The sequence below is a fragment of the Caloenas nicobarica genome, chromosome 6 (genome assembly GCF_036013445.1).
Source record: "Caloenas nicobarica isolate bCalNic1 chromosome 6, bCalNic1.hap1, whole genome shotgun sequence".
Taxonomy (NCBI): Eukaryota; Metazoa; Chordata; class Aves; order Columbiformes; family Columbidae; genus Caloenas; species Caloenas nicobarica.
In genome coordinates, this window is record NC_088250.1 from 20,729,122 (window position 1) to 20,753,380 (window position 24,259).

Consider the following 24,259-nt stretch of genomic DNA (forward strand, 5'->3'; position numbering starts at 1 on the left):
AATGTTGATGTTCCCAAAGGTTAGAAGGGTAACATAAGAAGTAAGATAAGAGAGTCTGAGTGTGTGTGGTTTATTTTTATATGATATATATAAAAATGCAGAGACGATCCCTATGATTTAGAAACGTGGTTTCCCTGAAGAAGCAGGTGTTTAATCTTTGGCTGCAGGTGGTTGAAGACGTTTGACAGAGCTATGATGATTAAGTGTGGGTGCTTAGCTCTTGGAAATCTTAGAGCAGGGATTACCAGCAGGTAACGTCCTTAGGACAAAAGAGTATTTACTGTTCCATCCTAAAGGTTAATGACAGCTCAGCAGCTGTGATTTGTTTTCTGTGTGCACTTGCATGCTTGTCCAAAAGCCTGAAGATTTAGAGTTGCCTACAGAACAGGAATGACAACACGCATTTGTTGCTTAGAGAAAAGCTTTTTCTACAATTTGCTCTCTAGAGATGCAGCTTCTTCATGGCACAGTAGCTCTTTGAGCCTGGGTGCACGGTAGCTGTGTCAGGGTGGGTGGGGCAGAAAGCCTAGATTGGCCAGGTTATTACTTGTGAATTCATTTGCTCTTTCCTCATTCTGCCTGTAGCAAGATCAGAGTCAGGAGCTGAAGCGTAACTCTAAACAGAGAAGCCAGCGGCATTCCCATTGGCTCTGCAACTTTTCCCATATTTGGAAGTCGCACATAATAATGTTTGGCCTTTTCCTTCAGAAGTTTTATAAAAGAAAACACAGATACTCTTGCCTGGATGCCAATGTGCACATGCTGTGAAAAGACGATTGTTCAAGTTGAAGCATTTTAGAAGTGTTAGGCTTTTGCTGCTGTTTTTAATGCTTTTACCTATTTAAACACCAATTTAAATATTTTATTGTAGGAATGTATGTAAAAAAGTTCTGGCCTTTGGATTTCATCTAAAATGCCACAGGCCCTAGTGGTGCTGTAAACTAAGACATCAAAAGAGGTCTGTGACCATGATAGGTTCATGATGAATCTCTGTGTTTCTAATTCATGCTTTCTCTAAGCCCAAAATCTTCATTAAGGAGAGAAATCTTTTGATTGAGTTTGAGGTGAGGGATGAGTCTGTTTGGAACAAATTGCACAAACAGCAGCATAGTCCTGGAAGGGGTTTCCTCAGTCACTGGGTCCAGTTACCTACCTTTCCAGGTAGTTAGCTCACAGAATCTCTTTCATAAACTTACAGACGTTTGTGTTAAATTTTGTTAGTGTTTTGTCCCCAGTAATCTGATTTGAAGTGTGTTTCATAACCTCAGTTCTCTGATCATTAGAAACCTAATCTTGTAATTTACAGACTGTGTTTATTTGTGGCCAGTTTATACTTGTTTGTTCCTGTGCCAACACTGTCCTCTCTGAAATAGGTTGTTTCCCTTCCTGGTACTTAGTCCTTGGTGTTTTTATAGCCTTCAGTTTTTTTCCTTGAATTGTAGACTATCCATTCTTCAGATTATCTTAGTAGCTTTCTTTGCATTTTCATCACTTTAAGCTTATTTTTCTGGAATGTTGTAATCAGAATTGTACATGAGTATTCCAGAAGAGATTTTGTGATACTGTGCGAAGTTTGTGTTGCATTCGTATCTAATTTTTCTGTTTATTTCCATTTCCACAAATATTTCTTCAAAAATTCTTTTAGAGCCTTATATATTCTTGATGAAACAATGTCTGGTCTGTAGTTGTTTTAATGATTTTTATGCATTTTTTAATTTTAGATATTATAGTAAATAATACTTAACTGCCCCCATATTGATATATACAGGAGGTTTTGTTTGGTTTTTTAAAGAAGAGTCCATTTTACCAGTTCTTTGGTAATTCAGGAATGGCACAGGAACTTCCTCAACTTTCAGTTTTTTAAGCGTGGCTTCCTGCAGATTATCGGAATGGAAGTAGCAATCACCTTTGTCTGCCATATACCCCTCTGGTTAATATCATCTTTCTTACTTAAAACTTATGTAAAGGATCTTTAAGTTATGCCTACATTATCTTTGATTCCAAACCAGGCCTTGCTGTAAAATGCCCTATATGGCTTTCTTCTTTTCTTGCTCTGATAGAAGGAGAAGGGTCATATTTAACCTATGATCCCAATTGAAAAAAAGAAAAAAAAAGTTACAATTACTGATTTGGGTAAAGAATGTTAGTATTTGCATTTCTGTGAAATAGACCTTCTGTTTGACTGACCGACTATACAAAGAACAGTGATGTTAGTTAAGATGGGTGTGCAAGATATTGGAATGTGGATCGTAAGGCAACTGTGCAGTCGTCAAAAGATCAGAGATGTGTATGTGAAGTGTTCATATAATCTGATGTTTGAGTAAGTTCTAGTGATGCCACAGTCTACTTGCAGACACTGAGATGCATTTCTGTTTTCCAGGTACTTGCCTCCAGAGTGTTTTGTAGTCGGCAAAGAGCCACCAAAGATTTCTAATAAGGTTGACGTATGGTCAGTTGGAGTAATCTTTTTCCAATGCCTTTATGGTAGGAAGGTAAGGAAAACGTTGCTTGAACATCTTAGAGTTTTAGTGTAAATGCCTGTTTCCAGTAGACTCTGACTTATAGTCAAAGATGTGAATCTACATGGAAAATGACTTGTGTTACTTTTTGGTGGTGTGCATTGATATTGCAAGAAATGTAGAAAATCTTGACTGAAACTCTTTTATTTTACAGAATGGTATGCGATTTATATTAACACTGCAAAAACTTACTATAGCATAAATATTTATGAAATCAAATTAGTTGGATAACTCTCATGAAGAAAATCATGTGCTTATTTTTCAGCCATTTGGCCACAATCAATCACAGCAAGATATCTTACAAGAAAATACAATACTGAAAGCCACAGAAGTTCAGTTCCCGGTCAAACCTGTCGTGAGCAATGAAGCCAAGGTAACTTTTCGTACGATTTCTGGGTAACGGTTGCAATATTCATCATAAAAGACTCAGCCATAAAATTGCTGATCACTTAAGAATGCTGTGAGATGTAGTAACTAAATGTGTAGGAAAACATAATAGAACCAGTATTTTGATGCTTTTATTTAAGCAAACTTACTCTGGGACTTCTCAAAATCATGTACTTCAAAGTGAGACTATATATATATTCCAGAAATTTGCAAGTGATTTTAAAGTAGGCTGCCTCGAAAATTGTCTGCTTTGCTTTTTCCTAGAGGACCTGATGTGCCTCACTCAGGCTGTCTCACTGCAAGTTCTTGTGAAATACTTCTGCTAACAGTAACAAGCTCTTTCTGAAAATAGTGATTGTTATTTTCTGCAGCCCTATTGGCTTAAAGAACTGTTTGACTACCAAATACCTGGAGGTTATGCCTGCTAATACTCTTCCCCTTGAGAGGTCATAGGATGTGTTTATTAACTCAAAACTGAGGTTGGAAACATAAATTCTTAAGATTAAGAATCTGTAAGATATGTTGATGCTGGTTCAGGAAATAAGACTGCAAAAATAGTTGATCTACCACAAAGGTGTGGATGGCAGCGTTTCCTGTATTTAAAAATCTTCTTTTGAAACATCTGTAGTATCAAACTCATCTCCACAGACTAGCTATTCAGAGGCAGATTAAGGTCATTTCCCAAATGGTTGCTGCAGTGAGCATCCGTAACACAAGTCCAATTCTGTGAATATGGAAGAAAATATTATGTATGTGTTATTTGTTTGTAAAACTGTCCCAGTCTTTGAAAGATCTGTTTATGGCAGTAGAGATGTGCTCATTGAAAAAAATACCTATTCAAGTTTCAACAGCTAATTAAACATACTTAGATTTGGGACACAAGCAGCAAAAAAAATTAGGAATGTTAAGATTTAGCTTCTGAAGATTAAAAGGGAAGGACGCTTATTTCTTGAGGCTGTAACTTCCCAAGAAAATAAGTCTTTTGGATACATAAACCTGCTGTTGCAATTTGTGCTATATTTCCATTGGTTATATTTTCTAGAAGTAGTGTTAGTGAGCAAGTTGTAGTTTAAGTTACAAAAATTTGGTTGAAGCATTGTAGTTTGTCCTGGGGTTTTTTTTGGTTGGTTTGCTGTTTGCTGGGTTTGTGTTTTTACCCCCATTTGGAAAAATTGTGTCCTTTGAATGCAGTTGACAAATACACATCATGTAACTGATAACATTACATGTTGATAGTTTATATCCCTGTCTTTTAACTTTGTGTTTCTTTGTCATTAGTAGTTTTTATATAGAGGATGTCCAGAAAGAATAGACAGTTCAACATAGAGAACTGGCAACTCGTTTTACATTCTCTCTGTATTCCATGTTGTGTTTTTTGTTTGAAAGACTAAAATAAACTTTCGGTGTTCTGCACTCTTATTAACATTGCCACGATAGCTGTAAGAGAGAGGGAGAAATTATTCTCTGGTGGAAATTATATAAAACAATTTCGGACTAACATGTAAACTCAGACCATTGATGATGACTGTGTAGAATCTAAATTGTCTTTCAAATTTATAGGCCTGGCAGTTGGAAAAGTACAGCTTGTAAACTGAAATTCTGATGGGGAGAACATGGAGATGAAATAAATATGGAACCTGAAATGACAGTATTAGTTTTCAGAGTGTAGCTGTCCTTTGATCATCCTCACTTTTTTGTATTTTGTGCAATGTTCTCCTTTGTATCGCAGTAATGTGCCTACATTGCCACAGAAGCATGAAGTATTTTACAAACATTTTAGACACAAACTGTTAACTCTGAGGATCTTGAAAACATCTCTTGACAATTCATTTGTTATGGAGGATTTATTGTGAAGAATGTGATTAAAATCCAAAATATTCGAGAACATGGGAATATATAACAGATACGCGTGATTTTAATTTTCCACCTTGTTCATGCTGGATATGTAAATGATAGAAGTAAATTCTAGCAGGATTCTTTGGAACTTGTATCACAGATTTTTTCCTTTAATCTCTAGTTTTTAATTGGAGCAAAGAACAAACAGCTGAACAGATTTATCAAAGAAAAGATATGTTATTCTTTTAAATTAAGTTCTGAATTAAGTAATGATGTACTAATTAGTTCTGTAGCAATAATAAGGATTTTCTGTCATTAAATGCTGAAGCCTAAGCTCTCAGGAGACCAAATGTTATGTGTATGCTAGACATAAGACTTGACAGAAACTTTCAGCACCAAATGATTGGCAGACATCATATGGACCTGAACATCAGACAACATAGTGTCTCAAGAACAGTCCTGAAGCTAGATTCAGATTTTTTTCAATTGATTAGATATTTTTAAGCAGATGGGATTGAGTTTTTTTCTGGGAAAGGAGTTCTAGCTAGGTAGTGGTTTCTTAAATAGTCTATTAGATATTTAACGCCTATTGAACATGGCAGCCACCACTGTCAAATTTTATGTTTTGTTCTCTTCCATCATGGCCCACATGGTAATGACAGTTTTCAAAGGTCAACTAAAGCATTGAAATTCTATCCCTGCATCTTCCATCTATTCTTCATCCTCTGACATTTGCTTCTGGTGTTTACTAAGCTGTTCAGAGATAACACATGCAAAATTCTGATTGTGTGAGATGCTAATGTTTTACTTGTAAGTGTAGTTCCTAAATGTGGAAATAAATATTTGCAGTGTGACTATTTGAAGCCAATTAATTTGCTGATTTTTTTTCTGCTGTGATGTTACATTTTTTCATTGGACTCAGCAGTAAAATGTTACACTATCATTTGAATTGATTTACGTAAGAACTAGAATTTGTTTAGAAACTATTTTATCTAGGAGGGCATGCATATTTGCTTGAAAGCAGATGTAATTATTTAGAACAGTATTGTCACTTTTTACGTTTCTTTTCTAGGCCTTTATCAGACGCTGTTTAGCATACCGAAAAGAGGATAGATTTGATGTCCACCAGCTGGCTAATGATACTTATCTTCTGCCTCATATGAGGAGATCAAATTCTTCAGGAAACTTGCATATGACTGGGCTAGCAGCATCCCCTACGCCACCTACGTCAAGCATTATTTCATACTGAAATTTCTCCAGCTGAGGAATGGCATGATACTTTTGTGTAGTTTCCAGATGCAGACTTGAGCTTGAAAGCATTTGAGTGTTTTTACACAGGACAAGTTTGATAACTGTGTTTTCAGACTGAAGTCCTCCTACATAGTGTCATTTGTAGGTTTGGAATGGATCATGGGCTGTGAATAAGTGTACCCTTCTGAGAAATACCTTTAAACATTGAAGGATGACACTGCCTGTTACACACTAACAGGTCTACTGTGTTTAAGACTGAAGAAAAGGTTTTTAGTTTTTTCTGGGGAACATTGTAAATAATCTTTTTAATACTTACAGTACATTTGGTTGATACTGGAAAGTTCTAACATGAAGGGTAGTTTTTCATTACTTAAATAAAAAAGGGTAGTGAGCAAATTGAAAACACAGGAAAAATTCCGTGCCTGGTTATAAACTAAACAAACTGCCATCTTTCCAAGACATTGATCTTTTGAAACCAAAGTAAGGAGTGTGAGACAGTCGAAGATATGTTCTGTTTCAGATTCCTCAGATAAAATTGTAGTATTTTATTTGGCAACTCAGGCTTGTACCTCCAAAAATGTGGTGGTGTTTCACTGAATTTAGATCGGAAGGGTGTTAATGGAATTCCTGGTACTTATTTCTCAAATAGATTGCTAATTTTGAAATCTGCTCAATTTTCTAAAAATACTCTACTTGCTGTGGTATTGAAACTTGTGAAACTTTCCAGGCTTCTGATAAAAGCAAGCAACAGTATGAAACCAAATGCAAACAGGTCATGTATAAATGTTCTATGCAGGAATAATGATAAATTCCCTTCTAGCTCTATTGTAAATTGTTGTACAGATGTCACATTTTCAGTTAAATTTCAGCAACTTATTCCTGTACAAATGTTTAAAGTATGGCTTTTTCTAATTGGATATTGTATTTTTTTTAAGTCTCCCTCAAGGCGCTTTTAATTGCTGCTAAATGATGTTGCTTTTACTTTTGCGAAAGAATCAAATGACCTCCTTAAGGTGCAAGTCAACTGTACGTTATAGAGAGATTAAGAGTAGGTAATTCATTAACAATCAAGGCATGTAAACCAGATCTGTGTTGGCAATATACAGTACAGTTCCTTAAGTCAGTTTACTGCGTTCTCAACCTGCGGAGCGCATTGATAATTAGATGTAGAAGTTGCTCATGGTTATTCTCTACTTCAGGAAGTTCCTATCAACAAGGAGATGTTTCTTGTGGCTTGTACAGATATTTTAAAATGTGAAACATTTTCAAACTGCCTTGTATGGTAGAAACTTATTTTTCAGAACAGTGTATCTCTCTCCCATTCACTATTCTTTTTACTATCCCATTCTTGATGCTGAATACCTATATGTAATTTTGTCCATGTTGCAGAAAAAGGAGGCTGTATTACCACAGGTTTTCATTTAGTATTGTACAGTTAAACTGTTGCTCTTGTTTCTGATGTTGCAAGCCATTTTGTTTTCATTGTACATAAAGAAACATTAACTGTCTCTTTAAGATGCTGCTGAAATTGTAGAGAATGTAGCCAAAACAGTAATAAACAAGGACAGTTGAAATTTCAAGGGTTTTGTTGTGTGTTTTTGCATTTCAACTGAGGGCAAATCAGCTAACCATATCACTGAGCTACACTTAGCTATTTAAAGCAAACTCTCTTTAATTACAAACAGGAGGCCGACAATAGAATAATTAATTTCAGTAATATGGGAGGTGACAGGGGAGGATTCCATGAAACTCGAAAACATCTGTCGTAGAAGTAACCAAAACATCATTTCACTGAATAGACCTCACAAAAACAACTTTAGTATTTCAGCGGGTCCTTCTAGAATTCTTTAACCATGGAATAAAATTAGCCGATGGAATAAAATTAGACTCAAATAGTGACTCTTTCCACCTTATGTTACACCAGAGTACTGGGACTGCATCCTTTTCACCCTCTGCAGCACAAGGCTGAGTGCAGGGTTCAAGGAGAATGAGCTGTAGGCTCACATTAGGTTTCATTCCTTCTTACTTTGCATGTGTCAATATCAGAAGTTAAATTGAAGAATGTTTTGTCTAAGGAAGAGATCCAGGATTGTGTTAACTGTATTTTTATTTATCTGGAATGTATTGTGGTTACCCCTAGTAAAGGGAAGTTTGGCAATGTATTAAAGGACTACTTAAGTAACTGGAAATTTTACAGCTACCTAAAAATTGGACGATTTATGCATTGCACTAATTACATATAGACTTGTTTTTTCTATTGTTAGCATCTGGGAATAGGCTTTGTGGCTGAATACATGACACGTACTCTGAAACCTAGGCAGTCACCTTAAAGTTCTATATAGAAATACATGAAAGAAAATGAGAGTCACTATCTCATCCTTTGAATCAAAGTTGCAAGATTTTTACCTCCAATACAGAGTTGTTTTTGTGTTAGCATCTTACAGTACAGTTAATGAAGGCTTTGTATCCCCATGTGGAGTCATTCTGCGGTCACAGGAAGACGTCTGAGTTGGTGTGTTTGGTGCCTGGTGTTCAGCAGTTTGTGCTGGAGATACAAGTACCCTTGAGGCCGAGTCTAGAACCCCGAATTACTGCTGCTCATGAAGGAACGCTGATCCACTCCGAGGTAATTCATCCGTCGGTTGTTCACTCTGTATTTCATGTACATTTCACTAATTTCATCACTTGTCATCCATCCAGTAGATTTCCTAAGCTCTCTTCTCGTTTAGCAGCAGGTAGACAAAAGGAATGAGGTTAAACTTCATCAGGTAGTTTTTAATGAACCTTGGAAATAAAGTGTGTTTCAAAAAGATAGACATTTCCGGTGGAAAAATGTTCAAAACAAATAAGGAAAATGCCTGCACTATTTGAAATAGTTGCATTATAATATTCTTAAAAGTTGGAAGAGCTATAGTAACACTTATTATAATATTTATTAAATTCTTATTAATCTAATAATAGGAATGGAAATTGGTTCCTTCTTTTTGAAACACCCCGTACAAGGCTTCCTTTAAATTCATAAATACTTTAACATTTCTGCATTTACTGGAAGATCCTAAAATACTACATTGCTATCTAATAAAAGAAACCCTATGTGTGAAACAGAAGTGGCTGTTAGAGAAGTTCTGCCCTTTTAATTATGATTATGGTGCTACAGGTCATTGCAGCCAGAGTTAATGCTTGGCTTTGTTGTTGCTGGAAAACAGCCACGTTTAGGCACAGTTCTGTTTTGTTTATATTTGTACTGAAGTTGTTCGGATTTCACTATGGGAAGTTACTCGCCCTTAACTTGGTCTGTACTGGTTGATAGATGCCATTTTCGTGGAGGCTCGTTGAGCAAGCCTGGCGGCGTTCAGGAGCCGGCGGAGCTGCCAGCCCTCGGTGCGCGGGTCAGGGGCGCGGGAGGCGCCGAGCCACGGCTGGGGGCTGCTCTGCGCCCGGGACCCGGTGCGGGAGCCGGGTCTGCTCGGGGGAGCCCAAACAGGTGACTGCATAAAGTGTGGTTTAAAATAAGCAAGCTTTGGAAAGGAAAACACGCCCTGGAAGTTGAAGTATCCCGGGTGCTCCTGCTCCAGCTTTGTCTTCCCCAACACGCGGAGGCCGCTGGTCTGAGGCAGGGCTGCCAGCCTGGCCAGGCCTGTTTTCCCCGGCCTGCAGCAATTCCAGCGGGGCAGGACACCAAACATCCAGTCTGGGGGGGTGCAGGTCCCCAGCAGCGCTGCTGCTGCAGTTTTGCTCTGGATTTCAGCTCTGTGGGGCCTGAAGCTTCTGTGACAGCAGAGGAGCTGCGGCAGTGGGGAGGCCCTGGGCTGGGCCCCCGCCTGACCTGCCGCCGTGTTTTCTACAGAGGGCTTGGAACGGCGAGGGACACTGCTGGCGGCAAGGGGGCCGCCAGGAAGGCTGAGAGGGGTATCTGGGACATTTATTTCTCTTCAAAGAGCCCCCAGGGCTTGCTGGTCTTCTCCAAAGTGTTAGGTTGGTTTGGGAAAGGGGACTAGGGAGGCCAGCCCAGCGTGGGGGCCTGGGTTGGGGTGTCAGGGCAGGGATGGCCGCAAAATCTGGAGGCAGAGTGGTAAGAGAGTCTCCTGATTTCAGTGTCAAAAACAATTCAGCCTCGCGATTGCTGTTGTATTTTTTTAACATATTTTTTCTACGTATCAACTGCTGTGAGAGGGAGGACCCTTGTTTCGCAGGTGGGGGGTGCCTGGCAGCACGGTCTGAAGGTGTTTTGTTGTTGTGGCCTCACGCTGTGTGCCTGTCAGCCTGCCATGGCCGTCTGCTGCCACCTCAGCGGGGCCAGGGCACGGCAATCCCACAGTCCCAGTGTGATCCTGCCTTGGGCTTTGCGTGTAAATACCTCTCCTGAGGCCTGGAGCGTACCCAGCCTCAGGAAGCCATGGATTGGAGAGCTGAGGACTGTGTTGTGTTTGTAGGAAAGGTAGGACTGCAAACCTATCCAGAGGAATAATGAATAATCCAGCAATTTCATGTGTCTATGACCACAGTCTAACAAAATAAAGAGGTCCCCCTGAGTGGCCAACCTGTAGGCCTGGCCTTACATATCTGCCACCTGAGGCCAGTGTGTTTCCACATACTCTTTCCACAAATGAAACAGGTTTTACTTGGTCCTCAATGCTTATTTGGCAAGCACCCCTGAAAAATTCTCTAGTCTCTTCCAGGACCCAAATTTGGCTCAAGTTCGCTTGTATCCTGACAAATTTGCCCATATTATTCTTAAAGAATAATATCAGTGGAGGCTACATTATTTATCCAAGGAGTCCACTCCAGTTTTTCCTGGCATCCTGTCTTTCTTGCTGCTTATTAAGCCTGTTATTTCCAGTCCTATGCACTATGGCATGAAGAACAGTTCCCTGCCTTGTGTTGTACACGAGCCTTGCTTTCTGTGCAGCCTCTATGTTATCTCATTCTGAACTTCATGCGTGGTTCTTGAGTATCCTTCGGAGTTAACGTTATACTCTGAACAAGTGAGGTTCTTGCATTATTTATTTCAGATATTCAACTCCTAACAGAATGTTAGGAAAACTCTTGCTGTTAAAGAAATTATTTTTTCTCTTTTGCTCAAAGTAATTGAGTCACTTTGCAATCTTTTCACTGTGCTATGTTTCTCAAGCCAGTAAAATTCTGTGCATAAATCAAAGGAAAATACTTTCCCTAGAAATCTCATTTTGTATCTAGTGTCTCTAGAGCTAATCAGATATCATTAAGAAATTACATGATGTTTGAATTTCAGAATCCCCTCGTGCAAATCTGTGGGTATCTTTTTCTGTGCGTTATTAAAACACACACAGGGACTTCCTGTTTAAAAAGTGCTGGAGATCAAAACCACGTTTGCTATATCCTCAGAGGATGCACTACCATCAGACCAGCAGGCCTGCTAGCAAAGTGAAGTGTTTTCTTGCTTTGTGTGAAAGCTGTGCCATGGTATTTAGCAGAGCACAACTTTGCAGCCCAGCGAAACAAGTGTTTCCTGGGAAGAGAATGCCATGTACGCAGCCCCGAGCCCTGAGACCAGCGCCGTTTTCTGTAATGTGGCCATTGTGTTTTCAGTGTAAAAAACATAAGCAGTCCCTGGACATCACCCTTGTGGTTGCTGTTACTCTTGGGAAACCTGTTTACGCATCCACAGGGTTTGAATCAGTTTCGCACATGGCCTGGGGTTGTGGCTTCCTGTTATTTTTAGTATTGATGCACATGGGGGTTGTGTAGTTGCTCCCTTCACCAAGATTGAGAGGACAGCAGTTTCCACCATGGGACTAGCAAGGACTTAAAGGATTCAAAGTAGTATTATAAAACACATTCCACCATACTCCCAGATTTCTATTTCATCTGCCCTTGGGCTGAGCATGACAGAGGAACGAGACCTGCCAAATGGTCACATACATGGAGCTGATTTAGCAAGTTGGTGCAGCTTGTTTCCGTCTCTTAGGTTTGTCCCTCTAAACAGCCATGTGAAGAGTTATTGCACAGCTTTGTACATTTGCATAATGGAAAACTTTCTTCATGATAAAAATAATCACTATAACTAGTGCACAAATGGTTCTTTTCAGGCTTGCAGCTGTGGCTCAGTGGCAGCTGGCAGAGCTCTCATCACCAATTTGAGCACTGGAATACCTTCTCTGCCTGTCCTTCTATCGCAAAGCCAAGTAAGTAACATATTAATTGGCAAACTACATATGAGAACTTGCCCATAGTGAAACCGGAGCATCCTATTCCATTGGCTAAATGTCCGTTCATGTATATTTATATGATACCATGAAATCATCATGTTGCTTGTAAGGTTACATGAGGATGTATCAGATGCCGAGCCTGATCTCATAAATTGTCGTCTTAGAGCTATCAGATGTCAGGACAGTTTTATGACTGAGCCCAAACACATTCCAACCTAACAAATTAGCATCACATTAAGGTTATTGTCTTATTACCCCATTAACAAAACACATACAGATAAAATAGGAGAATTAGTCCTCTCTCATCCTTTATCATGTATTAACTTCTTGTGTTTTTCATGAACATAATTCTTTTCCACTTATATTAATGCCTTAATGTATTGGTAAAGTGTAAACCTTAATATGTAGGTAATATCTTATACAAAACATGGTCCTAATGGTGAAAACTGTAAAGAGTGGGTTTTCTCCTCCTTATCTCAGACACCACCGAGAAGAATTCAGCTGAATTACATTGAGACAGCTTTTCTATTTTGGGGCATGCTTTGGTTTACTCTGTTAACATCAGGTGGCAATGTGAAGGCCTCTGTTTTTTATTCAGTGAGTCAGGTCATGTTTTTCTCCTTCTGGGTTTTGCAAAGGATTTTGCTAGTTTTATGCTAAGGAGCAATTCAGACAGAACATAGAGATCATGGAGAAAAGCCAATATGAGCCAATCCTCTTTGAAATGGAGGAAAAGCAAGCAGGAGTCAGCTAGGTGAGGCTCCAGACAGATGGTGTGACTGAAATGACACTTCAGCTGTGTGGCCCTAGGCAACTTGCTGTATGTCCAGAACACTTTTGGACTCAGCCACCACGCACTGGGTGGATACAAGGTGAATCACTACAATAGCTAGTGGCAAAGTTTTACATTGTGTTTCACATTTGGATATACAGAAAGCAAGCCCAAGGCACAGGGGGACAAGTAGTGGTGCCTGAACCATCACAACTTTATAAGCAGCACTTTGCTGCTCATAAATTTGCCTCAGCCTAAAATCAGGGAGGTGCATTAAAACTTGGCTTGCCCCTGGAGACCTGCGTCAGACACGCTTACCCGCAGCCCAGGGGAGAAGGAAGCAGACACTTTCCCAGAGCCCACTAGATGGCAAAGCACAGAGCTGTGTTCAGACTGCTGAACATCTACCTTACCTGTCTGCATCTCACACTGGTGTGACACAGAGCCTGGGCCTGGCAATGTTAGAGCAGCGGATGCTGGGACTGAGCCCTCAGGACTGCTCATCCCTTTGGGATATTGGGCCAGGGCTTCTCTGCCTTGTGCAGGCAGAGGATTTAAATACTAACGACACTAATTTTCCTAGAAATTGACGTTGAGTGTCAGTATTTGCTAGTGTTCAGCTGTATTTGGCTTGCTATGGATTCAACAAATACTAAAAGAAAACTCTCTTACAGCTAATGTAAAACGGGGAGGTGTACCAAAGGGTGGAGGAAAACTTCCTGGGTTATACAATCCATCTGACTTGGAACAAGGGTCATGAAATAAGAATCAAAGCTTCTGCAGTGAAACTTGGCTTCTGTTTGAGTTCAAGGCAGTATTGACTTGTAGTGTTTGGGAAAAGGATCTATAAAAGAAGTTAACTCTAACGATTCTGAATTTTGTCTCCTCAATTTTTGTGGTAAGTCCTAGCCTGTTATTAGGAAACTTTGGACCCTTAGGTGCTCAAATAGTATAATGATGAATCTATAAAACGCATTGATTGCAATTTAATAGTTTGAAGCAAGATTCACAGAATATATTTATAATTTTAAATGACTGGAAATACTGTGATTCAGCTCTTTCTCTCTCTGCTTTGGACTTGATTCTTATTACTGCCATTCTTGCTATTTGAAATGATAGAATCACAACTCAGAAGCCTTTTAAAGTATCATTTTATCATTTTTAAGTCACACATTTCTTTGTGATACTCACTGCTTATAATTTCTATCATGTTATTCACAGGACATTGTGCTGACAAAAGTGGATTAATGATAGGAGGTAGTTCTAAACTAACTTATAATGTGATGAAAGAAATAGTGATAGCTACTACAATATATGATCTGCAAGAGTTTTTAACTTAAAGAATATAATGTAGTGGTTACTAATCCTAATAGCACAGTTGTTGTGTTTTAAGGCAATTAAATATCCTTTTACCACAAAAGATTTTGTTATATTTTTGACCCAAGACAAATATTTAATGTGAAAATTGTCTTGAGTGCTTCACAGAAGTTGATTCCATTAGGATATGGTTGTACACTAGAATTTTCTATCTTAATACTTAAAAATACTGTTTTGCACTCATTTGGATGTCTGGAGGGAAAAATGCTGGTTTATGTCACGAAAGGTGTGAGAGCTATGATGCTCTTGGTGTTGGACCAGGGCTTAATACCACTCAGTTTTACATTCCTAGCTGGAAACGTGTTTTTTGCTGTTGATGTGAGCCAACGCGAGGCTCACCCCCGAGCCCTTCGCACCCAGGGCCTCCCTTGCCTCCAGACCAATGACCACTCAGCTGTGTGCCAGGTCACATCAGCTGGCAGCCCTGGGTGAAAATGTGGTGCTCTTTTTGGCTGGGTAACACCTCAGCCAGGACCAAGAGCTGACCCAAGGCCCCCGGGCAGCTGCTGGGGAGTGGCTGTGGGCATGGGGAGCAGAGGGAGAGACACTGCTGGAAATAGCAGCTTCTCAGCTTGGGGCAGGACAGGGCTTCGCTTTCATCTCAGGCTTCCTGGCTGTGCTCCCTGGAGGAAGAGGGGCTCCCCCAGAGCCAGGCTTACTCTCGCAGTTCCTGCTTTCCCTCAGGAGGAGCACCTCTCTTGATGGGGACAATCAGCTGGCTACCCTACCAGTATACTCAAATTTTCATCATATGAACATCTTGCCAGCGATTTTCTCCTTCCCTCCACAATTGCACAAATAACTTCCTTCTCCAGACATGATCCAACAGTGTGCTGTATCCAGCTGAAACGACAGGGGGAAATTCAGACACAATGCAATAAAGCAACTGGAATTTGTTTGTCATAAACCCCAAGGGCATGTTCTCATTAAAGCAACGAGTTGTATCCAGCAGTTAGGTTCTTTCATGTTTGCATTACACCCCTCTAAATTGCCAGAGATTAGAGGCTGCTTTCAGTGTTGTTTGTGGGTCTCTGCTCAGTTTCACAAAGAGGAAAGTTTTCAGCCAGGGCTTGGAACAAAGAGCGCCCCTCCGAACAACAGCTATTAATCCTGCCCTCGTGGGGGGCATACTAGCTTAATTCACTGACCAAAATCGGTCTTGTTAAGAGGAGGGCAAGGGAGTGATGGACAGCAAACAGCAGAGATGTTCTGCAGCAGTTAGCAAAGCCACCACTAGACGTAGAAAACATCCCTCTGTGAGTCAACACCACTTACTGCAGGGCCCTCAGGTAGTTTAGTGTTTCTTTAGTGCCAACACACAAATACTTGACGAAGCAAATGCTTTTTTGGCATATGAGAGAGACCTAGCACACAGCCCATGCTGGTCTGTGCTGTTTGCTGAGAGATTATGAAGAACCAAAATTTCCAAGAAACAGCAACGATCACAGCAGCCACCACAGTGATCTGGGTGCTACCAGCATCTAAGCCCTCAGCACCATCTCTGCATAATAATCTCTAGAGAGCAGGAGCTACAAAAACCCACCATCTTTTTTTAAGCATTCCCTGACTAAACTACTGTAGGAAGAACATGGTGTTCTAATTATCCCATGGGTGCAAAACTGATTATTCATGCATGAAATCGAGCATCTGAAGCTCATATCTAATACTATATCTATGTTCACTCTCCTTTGGACACCCAAAGCTGAGCCTACACTGAGCATCAGATGCCTTTGCACACCGTGACTAAGCAATTACATCTGTTCTTGACAGATACATACTTATCCAGGATGCAAATGTAAAATGTTTTCATAAGTGCGATAAACTTGCAGTTTGGAGGGCAGTGAAATTCTCACCCAATCAATAGTAGATTAATTAATAGTATTTCTGAGTCGAACAAAACCACTGATAAAGGATTAGCAAAGACTGGTGAGTGTTTTCAGTCGCTCTGCTTTCAGAAATGCTGATGATGTTTTGGAAATCTTTGTCTTCTTGGACAGGTCATCTTAACACTGAATTTCTAACCAAGTTTGGAAGGGAAAAAGGATGTTTGCTTCTCTCCTCCCTGCTGAACCGCCCCATTTCCTCCTTCTAGCATTGGCTGGTGCAGAAATGATTGTTTAAATCCAGCCTTTCTCAAACTGGAGAGCTTCCCTCAATGATGTTTTGAACAGGTATGTTGTATATGATCTAAGGGTAGGCTTCCTCTTGGTGAGCAGAAAACTGGCTCTGGGGCATTTTCTCCAGGGAGTGAGAAAATGAGTCTCCTTTCTTTCCCAGCTGAACCCCTGGATAGAAGGGGTTGATAGAAGACCCAGATGCAGGGGGGCTTTCTAGATTCCTCTTGAAATCTGCTAGTAGCTGGACTGAGTCATGTAGTTAGAAATCATATTTGTTACCAGGTTTGTAGTGGTAAACTGGTAAAGAGGTTAAAGTTAATCCCAAAGAGGGTCAAGTGCTTGACCAAGACTGGGGAGAAAAGATTCAAATTCCTGCAAACTTTGATGCTTTGCATTTAGATAGATAGATAGATAGAGATATAGATAGACAAGCAGACAGAAAGACACATACATGCTTTAATACATGCGTACATGCATATTGAAAATATTCTGCCTCTGCCTTGTTAAGAGTGTAGGACCCTGTAGCAAGGACTCTCTCCGTGTGTTCACACAGACCCAGCACAGGAAGCTGAGAAGTCAGCTGAGACCTCTGGACCCTCACAGCAATGCAAATATCAAACAAAAGCCATTGCTTAACCAACATTTTGAATTTCTAAGGGGTGAAGTCTTGGCATCTTTATTTATGACTCAGACAGGTCCTCAAAACTGTTGATCTAATAGGAGAGAGAAGTATTAGATATGGAGAGGATTACAATAGTGGAAGCAAACACTCACCCTTGTGAATTCTTATAAACTATATTTAGAATTTAAATCCAAGCATAATTAAACAGTGCTAATGAGACAGAGGGACTTATCTTCATTTGGCATATAATTGGTATCACTGATTTCCTTATTCATTTTTTCCTAGTTTTAAAGCCTTCTTGTTCCAGTGAGATTTGATGTTAAAAGTTACCCTGCAGAGAGAAAGTATCTGGCCTGGAGCTTAAATTCAGCTGGAAGCCTTTTAAGGGATGCAGCTTTCTTGATAGCATCAATAACTGACAGCAAAGACACCTGTGAATGTGTAGCCAACAGTTAACAAGGCACTCTTTTTGCAGTGTACCCTTAAAAAAAGCGCCATTTCACACAATATCACAAAGACCATAAAGGGGAAGAAATTATAGCCCCTTACTTGCAGTAAGGGAAACAAAACACAGTAGGATTTTTAATAGTTGTAGGTATATAATCCACCACTATCAGCTGAGGTTTGACTTCCTTCTCAAAATATGCTTCAACCCATCCAGGAATGTGAACTTTAACATGAACCCTTGGTGACATTTTGTGGTGGGCACACCGCAGCAGGTTGAGTGGAAGATGGTGAGGATCTTGCCCAGCCTTAGTAGCTCTGAGCCCATAACTGGAGGAGTAGTCTCTGCCACACCTCTGCTCCAATAGCTGATTTTACTGCTGAGCAAAGGACAGCAGCTACCTGCAGCAGCAGGGGACCAGATATTTTTTTTGACGCAGTCAAAGCCAGTAGAGAAGTGGGTGCAGTAGGCAAAGCAGATATTACCAAAGTCTCATTTTGCTTTTCAGTAGTGTCTTTGGTTGAACTCAGGCTCCCTTTCAGTATGTACTACTGACTCAAATGACTACAAATTTTTGGAGGCTTTAATCCACATCTGTTGCTGCAAACTGCAGCAAAGTCAGCTGTTTCCTAAGAGATGGCACAATGATGACTATGACTCTGTACATTTCAGTGCTGCCATACGTGCCAGGGTGCTTGTGCTTATCTGCTGCCAAGGGTACTCAGAGGCATCATTCACTTAAGACTTCGTTGTGCGTCACATCCTAATGGGAGTGCTTGGAGCCAGCTGGAATCTGTTCTCAGTGACTCTCCATAGACTAAAGATTCTACAAACCCTCCTCCCTCCAAAATGACCACCACTAACTAGATGCCCATCCACCCGTTGAGCCAAACCAGTTCAAAGAGGAGCACTATAGTGTCTGTAAGCAGGCTCTGCTGAATACGAAGAGGGTAGAGCAAGATGCATCCCACAAAACAGCAAATGTTTTTCATCATGCTCCAGTATTTCAGCACGAGATTACTCTTTGGGTTGCTGAACCCAAGACTTTGCTTTGTCCTCTTCTGGGAGGCAATTAGAACACTTCCCTGCTAAGACTGTTACGCAGATTATCCTGAGACACAGGAATAATTATTACAAGTATTTGGTTTAAAGTTCCCTTTGCTCAGTTCCACTGGGCCACTCTAACCATATCACCTGCAGTAAATACTCCTCCTTCTTTTTGAGGGTGCCTCTTTTGACCACTTAGGGCTCCATTCTAGGAGGTGAGACTTGCAGCTGTCCTTCTCCTTCATCACCACCTAGCTGAGCTATTCAGTCAGCCCACTGGCTACTCATTCATAGTCAATAATTGTTGTTTTAACTTTACAGGGGAACAGATGATCTTAGAAGTTGTTTTGCACCCCCAAAATTATCTTCATCTGCTTATATCTTTCACAGAATGGCATGTCTGCTCATGCTGCATTTTCACATTAATAGTCCCAGTGTTCAATCACTTAACACTGCCTTATGATTGAACAGCAATGAGAAATACCATTGTCAACCAGAAGAACTCAGAGCAGCAGCAAGTACAGCTGCTCCACTTGTGAGCAGTCTGGAGCCACAACCATTTGTCCCTTGTGCCCAGCTGAAAAGGTGCCCTTTTTCACAAGCAAGCTTTCTCTCTGACTGAGCTGTGAAACAGAGATCCTGACTGGCTACGGCCACGAAAAATCCCATGTCTCTTGAAGTATCAGTGACTGAAGTCTTACTAAATTTGAGAAGTCTATCACTGCCTTCTGCTGCCTTAAACATAATTTTCAATTATATGCCTTTTTAACCATCCTAGCCTAACTGCTGGGGAGTCCCACTGTCAGGATAAAGCAGATGTTTTATTTCCTGCCAAAGGTGGGTGAAATAATAATCACCAACTCTGCCTCATTGGCTGCCATGTGGTCTGGAAAGATGCCATATGACCAGCGCTTGGAGACTGCTGCAGACAGGAGGCTGAGGGCATTATTTATTATTTGCCTAATAAATTTAAATACTGTCTTTCTTTCAGAAAGCACATTTCTGGTCTTTACAAGGAGATATGTACAAAACTGATCAAACACCCTCCTCTAGTGAAGTGCACTTGCTGTCTAAACAGCCAATATCCCCCTTGCACGACACACAGGGCTGGAAGCAAACGCCTGCACTGTGCTCATGAGCTGGTCTCAGCATCACAGTCAGTTGTAGAGGTTGTTCAAGTTCAGCCACGTGTGACAACAACAGCTTTCTACTACTCTTAATCCTTTTGAAGAGTTCTCCTTGAACAGGCAACAGCAGTGAATGCGAGTGAGCTGCTTGTTGCTAACCCGCCTCTTGGAAACTGCTGCAGTTCCTTCGCAGTGATGGGCTGTGGTGTCTCAGGACGATGTCTGCAGGTGCTCTTTCCCACTGGCTGACTCGTGATCCTCCCTCAGACCAGCCTGCGTCTTCCATTGAAACCACAGCGCTCACTAGGCAGCGAATGTGGGTGCCGACTTCCACTCCTTCCTAGTTCAAAAAAGCACAGGCACTCCTCGTGGGAGGATGGCAAATGAGGAGTCCTAGGTGAGAGGTGACAGCAGGATATCTGCTGTGCAGAGTGCCAAAGGCAGTGATTAGCAAGGAGAAAGACAGCTGGTGCCTGTCCTTTAGCAGCTCTCTTCCAGCATTTCTCTTCCTGTACACCACAAGGAATCTCCCAGTGTTTTTAGCCACCCTTTCTAGCCATTCTGAATGATACTACAAGGCCCTATCTAAAAATGTCATGGGGAGTAAGGCAAAAAAGAGAAAAAGGGGAGGAAGGTGACATAGTAGACAAGAATCTGAGATGCCTTCAGGCCTTATCCTGAAATATTACTTCTGTAGCACTAGATACAGCATCAGCCACAGAGGCAGCAAGTCCTTCAGAGAAGAGGCCAGTAATGTGCTTACTGAGAGATGGTGTCAAGTTGTAGAAGGCAGAAGATGGTAGGCTGACAGGTAGGCTTTGCGAGGACAGGAGTCAAGGCTGAAGCAACTACTTCTGCAAGTTGATACGAGACTCTGGAGAAGACTATGCGTACACTGAACTCCAGCAACGTGAAGCTGCCAGGTAAGGATGCACAAGCATGCTTCTGTATGTGACATATGGCAGTTGCCAAGGAGCATTTGAAAAACATTCAGTTCCTCATAGTTCTCGATATTTCACCCCAGATTCCTCAAAGTCTTCCTACTCCTTTATGATGTGTACTTTTAGGCTTAAAATATTCACAAGCACAGTGCGATCCAGAAGATGTTATTTTTGTTACTTTTTTTGTACTTAGGCATGAAAACAGTCAAGAAGTGGGTTAGGAACAGTAAGTTCCTTTTCATTGTTAAACAGTTAGTGCCCAGAGAGCAAGTGTGGGGCTTTTGTTTGTTTGTTGTTTTTGTTTGGGTTTGTGGTGGTGGTGGTGTTGTTTGTGTTTTGTTATTGTTGTTGTTTTGGTGGTGATGGGGTTTTTTTGGTCTTCTCTCTGAATAGGTGCTACTGGTTAGATGTGTAAGAAATCTGTTTCAAATAAAAATGTAACCTTGGAACAAAAGGTAATTGTTTTATAAATTCAACCATTTCCAGTGCCCAGCGTGTTATTTGGCAATACACAGACTTCCAGTTGGTTTCTATTTTCTTAGCAGTTGTTCTCTAAAAGGATATTACCCACGTGCTGTTTATATGTACAAAAACATCTCCTATCATCAGACTTCTGAGCCTTAGTAGTGTCGCTGCCTGGGACCATGCTTTTCCTGTTCCCTTTTTCGTGTGAACATAAGCTCACCTGAGGGCATAAACAGTGTTGTGAAATAGCGTCTTACATCTTTTCTTATAGTTTAATCTTTTAGCATCACAGTTGATAAAACTTGACTGATGCCTAGTAACCATTAATGCTGAGCTGCTATTTATAAAAAATTTCAACTTTTTTTTCTGAGTTCTAGTATTTCTTAAATAAGTTGTGCTATTTTTCTGAGCTAGCTTCAGTTCTCAGGTTATTACTTTAAGTTGTTTAAGCACTGCCTGATGGTATGTGCCAATTCAAGTACCCATTGTATGGGTTTGCAGTTGTGCACATACAATGGGTACTTACAAATGCCAGGGTGGGAGGTTTGAAATCTTCAGTTTGTTTTTAAAGATGACTATTTTGAAGATTCAAAAATCAGAATTTCAGGGAAATCAGCTTGAAGGATGAGGGCAAGATGGCAGCAAGATGGTCACTGCTAAGTCTTAGCAACTGAACTGTCTGTATCCTTGCTTAGTCTCTCTCACTCTCTCTCCCCCCAGTATGAAGAACTGGAAGCTATTTCTCTTATACCAGGTGAGAATGTAGTGGTGTTGGCCGAAGATTTGGTATTTGTGACTATTGTTCATTTAGGAGCAAGAACACTGAAATGACACGTTTGTTCATGAAAGCTGCCAGCAGAGGATGTTGGCTGATAAATTATGATGGCTGTGAAGAGGTGGCTTTAGGGCGCAGGATCCGGGCAGTGCTATAATGTCCTTTCTGCACATCACAAGGTCCAGATGAGTTGACCCTCAGTGACCTCCATTACATCTAGCACTCTTTGTCAAACGTAAAGCTCATAGCTCTGCATTGCTTTTGCTAATATAATCTTCCATTGCAGAGTTTTCTTACATAACTAGCAAGCCTATGTCGCCCATAGGCTTTGCAACTTGAGTTCATCAGTCATTTCCTTTTTTTTAGCTTCTGTTGGGGTTTCATAGCTCACCTAAGCTGCAAGGACCATAAACAAGGTATGTGAATATGCAACCACTTGCTGGCCGCATAAACAGCTCTCAGACAAGGACTGTTATTAAAATGGGTTGTTTGTTGGCAGAAGTGGCTTTCACTGTTGCCATGGGTTGCCCAAGGGGAGCCTGATCTCTGTGGTCTCTGAATCTCTTTCTTTGTGGTGAGCTGAGCAATGTTGGAATGCAGCTTTTAAGACAGATTAACTGTGAACCTAACATGGGAAACTATTCAGAGAGTAAAAATACTACATTGCACAACTAAGGATGAAAGATACCTTTTGCTTGCATAGCATAAAAGTTCAAAGGCTGAGGACGTGATTATTTGGTAGGCCATAGTCAACTTGTCAGTGCAGAGTAATAATGTTTGCGGCCTTCTCTTAGGGCTAAGTTCTGCCTTTCCAGGTGTGAGGACGGGCAGTGGAGAGGCAGACGTGTTGCTGATGGCTAGAGATGCTACTTTCCTGCTGTAAGGTAACAAAACTAGGCACCCCACCTAACCCTTCTCAGCCAGAGCAGCTCTCCACGTGCCAGATCTGTGGCCTTCGAACTCTTAAGTCTTGACGTTGTTTCACATGCCAAATATGTCATAGCACAAAGCCAGCACTTTGGTACTAACTTGCAACTGAAATAATGTGCAAAGGCTGTTCCTAAGAAACAGCAGTCACCCACCTAGGTGACATTCTGATCTGCTAGCTGCACTCTGACAACGTAATGTATTCAACAAGGCCTAAGGATAAACATGAATTGTGTTTCTGGAAAAGGATGTGTTTGTTCCTTGCTCAGCTTACAAGCTCGCTAACCATCTGCAAATCTCTTAGATATTCTGTAGAAGGGCAGATTACTATGTTTTAATTCTTTGGCCAGGGCTGCAGGAGCAGAACTATTGGAGAGTCACCTGAACTAAATGAAGTTTTCTGTTTGATTGGAGCTGTGGGTTGTTTGGTTTTGTATTTTTGAGATTGGTTCTTGCACCTTAAGTATTTCACTTTAAAACTATGCTATGGTAGGCCTTGGCTCCCCATTATACCACAGATTTTAAAAAGGAAAAAAAAAAAAAAAGAAACAAAAAAAAGAAACACTCCCCCCCTTTCTACAGCCAAATCAATTTGAAGATTTTTTTGCTTTCTGAGCTAACATTGCTACTAGAAGGTGCAGCACAGTGCAAGACACTGTGTGCTGGGCTGTGCAAATATATATTAAGCCACTAGCACTGCCATGGAGAATGTACAGAGCAGGACTACAAAGTGTGAGTTAGAAATGAACTACAAACACTTACAGATTAAAAAACACTTATAGTCTGATTCTTGCCTACCATTACAGGATTCAAATCCAAAATGAGACAGATTGTTGGTGTCCAAGTCCAAGTGATAAACCAAAGAATCTGAGCTCAGTGCCAGTGGGGCCTCCATGGTAGGGAGTGATTGTGAACACATTTATTTGACTAGTACAGACAAAGCCTGTATATAATTGAGAAAGACAGGGTGCCATGATCCAACATCACTGATCCTTATCCTGCCCTCTCCAACTTAATTCCACAATCAGCACTTACATCACTGAGAGGCTGGAAATACTACCCAGGCCTTTCCTTCAGCATTACAAGTTCTCAAACGAGTCCCTGCCTGTAAGGCTGAGCTTTCTTCAAAACACATTTTCACCCTGCCCTGCGGTTGGCTTGGCTTAAGTCAGCGAATGGCCAGCAAAACTCTGGAATTTAGAACTAGCTTAAGCTCAGCCCATTTCTGCATTCATATCAGTTGGTTTTATAGTTATCTGTGATTCCTTCAAGCGCTATCATTCGACATCCAGCTGGCACCCATTCGGCTCCAGTCGCTGCGGGGGGCGGGCACCAAGCCTGCCCCGTGCATTCAACCAGCAGAGGCTGTCGCCCGCCATCTGGCGGCACAGCGCGGCCATTGCGCGGGAGCAAGTGCTGGCGCGGCGGGCGCGGCCGGTGCTGGGCAGGACTGACCGAACAGG

The 24,259-nt window shown here is 41.1% G+C and overlaps 1 protein-coding gene across 3 annotated transcripts in view; it reads left to right on the plus strand.

The window, feature by feature from the left end:
* Window positions 1-7,553, plus strand: part of TLK1 (tousled like kinase 1) — a 70,206-nt gene extending 62,653 nt beyond the window's left edge. For all 3 annotated transcript variants that reach the window (XM_065637839.1, XM_065637840.1, XM_065637838.1), the window contains exons 19-21: window positions 2,381-2,492; window positions 2,785-2,892; window positions 5,815-7,553. In XM_065637839.1, coding sequence (XP_065493911.1) covers window positions 2,381-2,492; window positions 2,785-2,892; window positions 5,815-5,991 — 397 coding nt within the window. In that variant the 3' untranslated portion in view covers window positions 5,992-7,553. The remainder of the gene's footprint in view (window positions 1-2,380; window positions 2,493-2,784; window positions 2,893-5,814) is intronic.
* The last annotated feature ends 16,706 nt before the right edge of the window (window positions 7,554-24,259 follow it).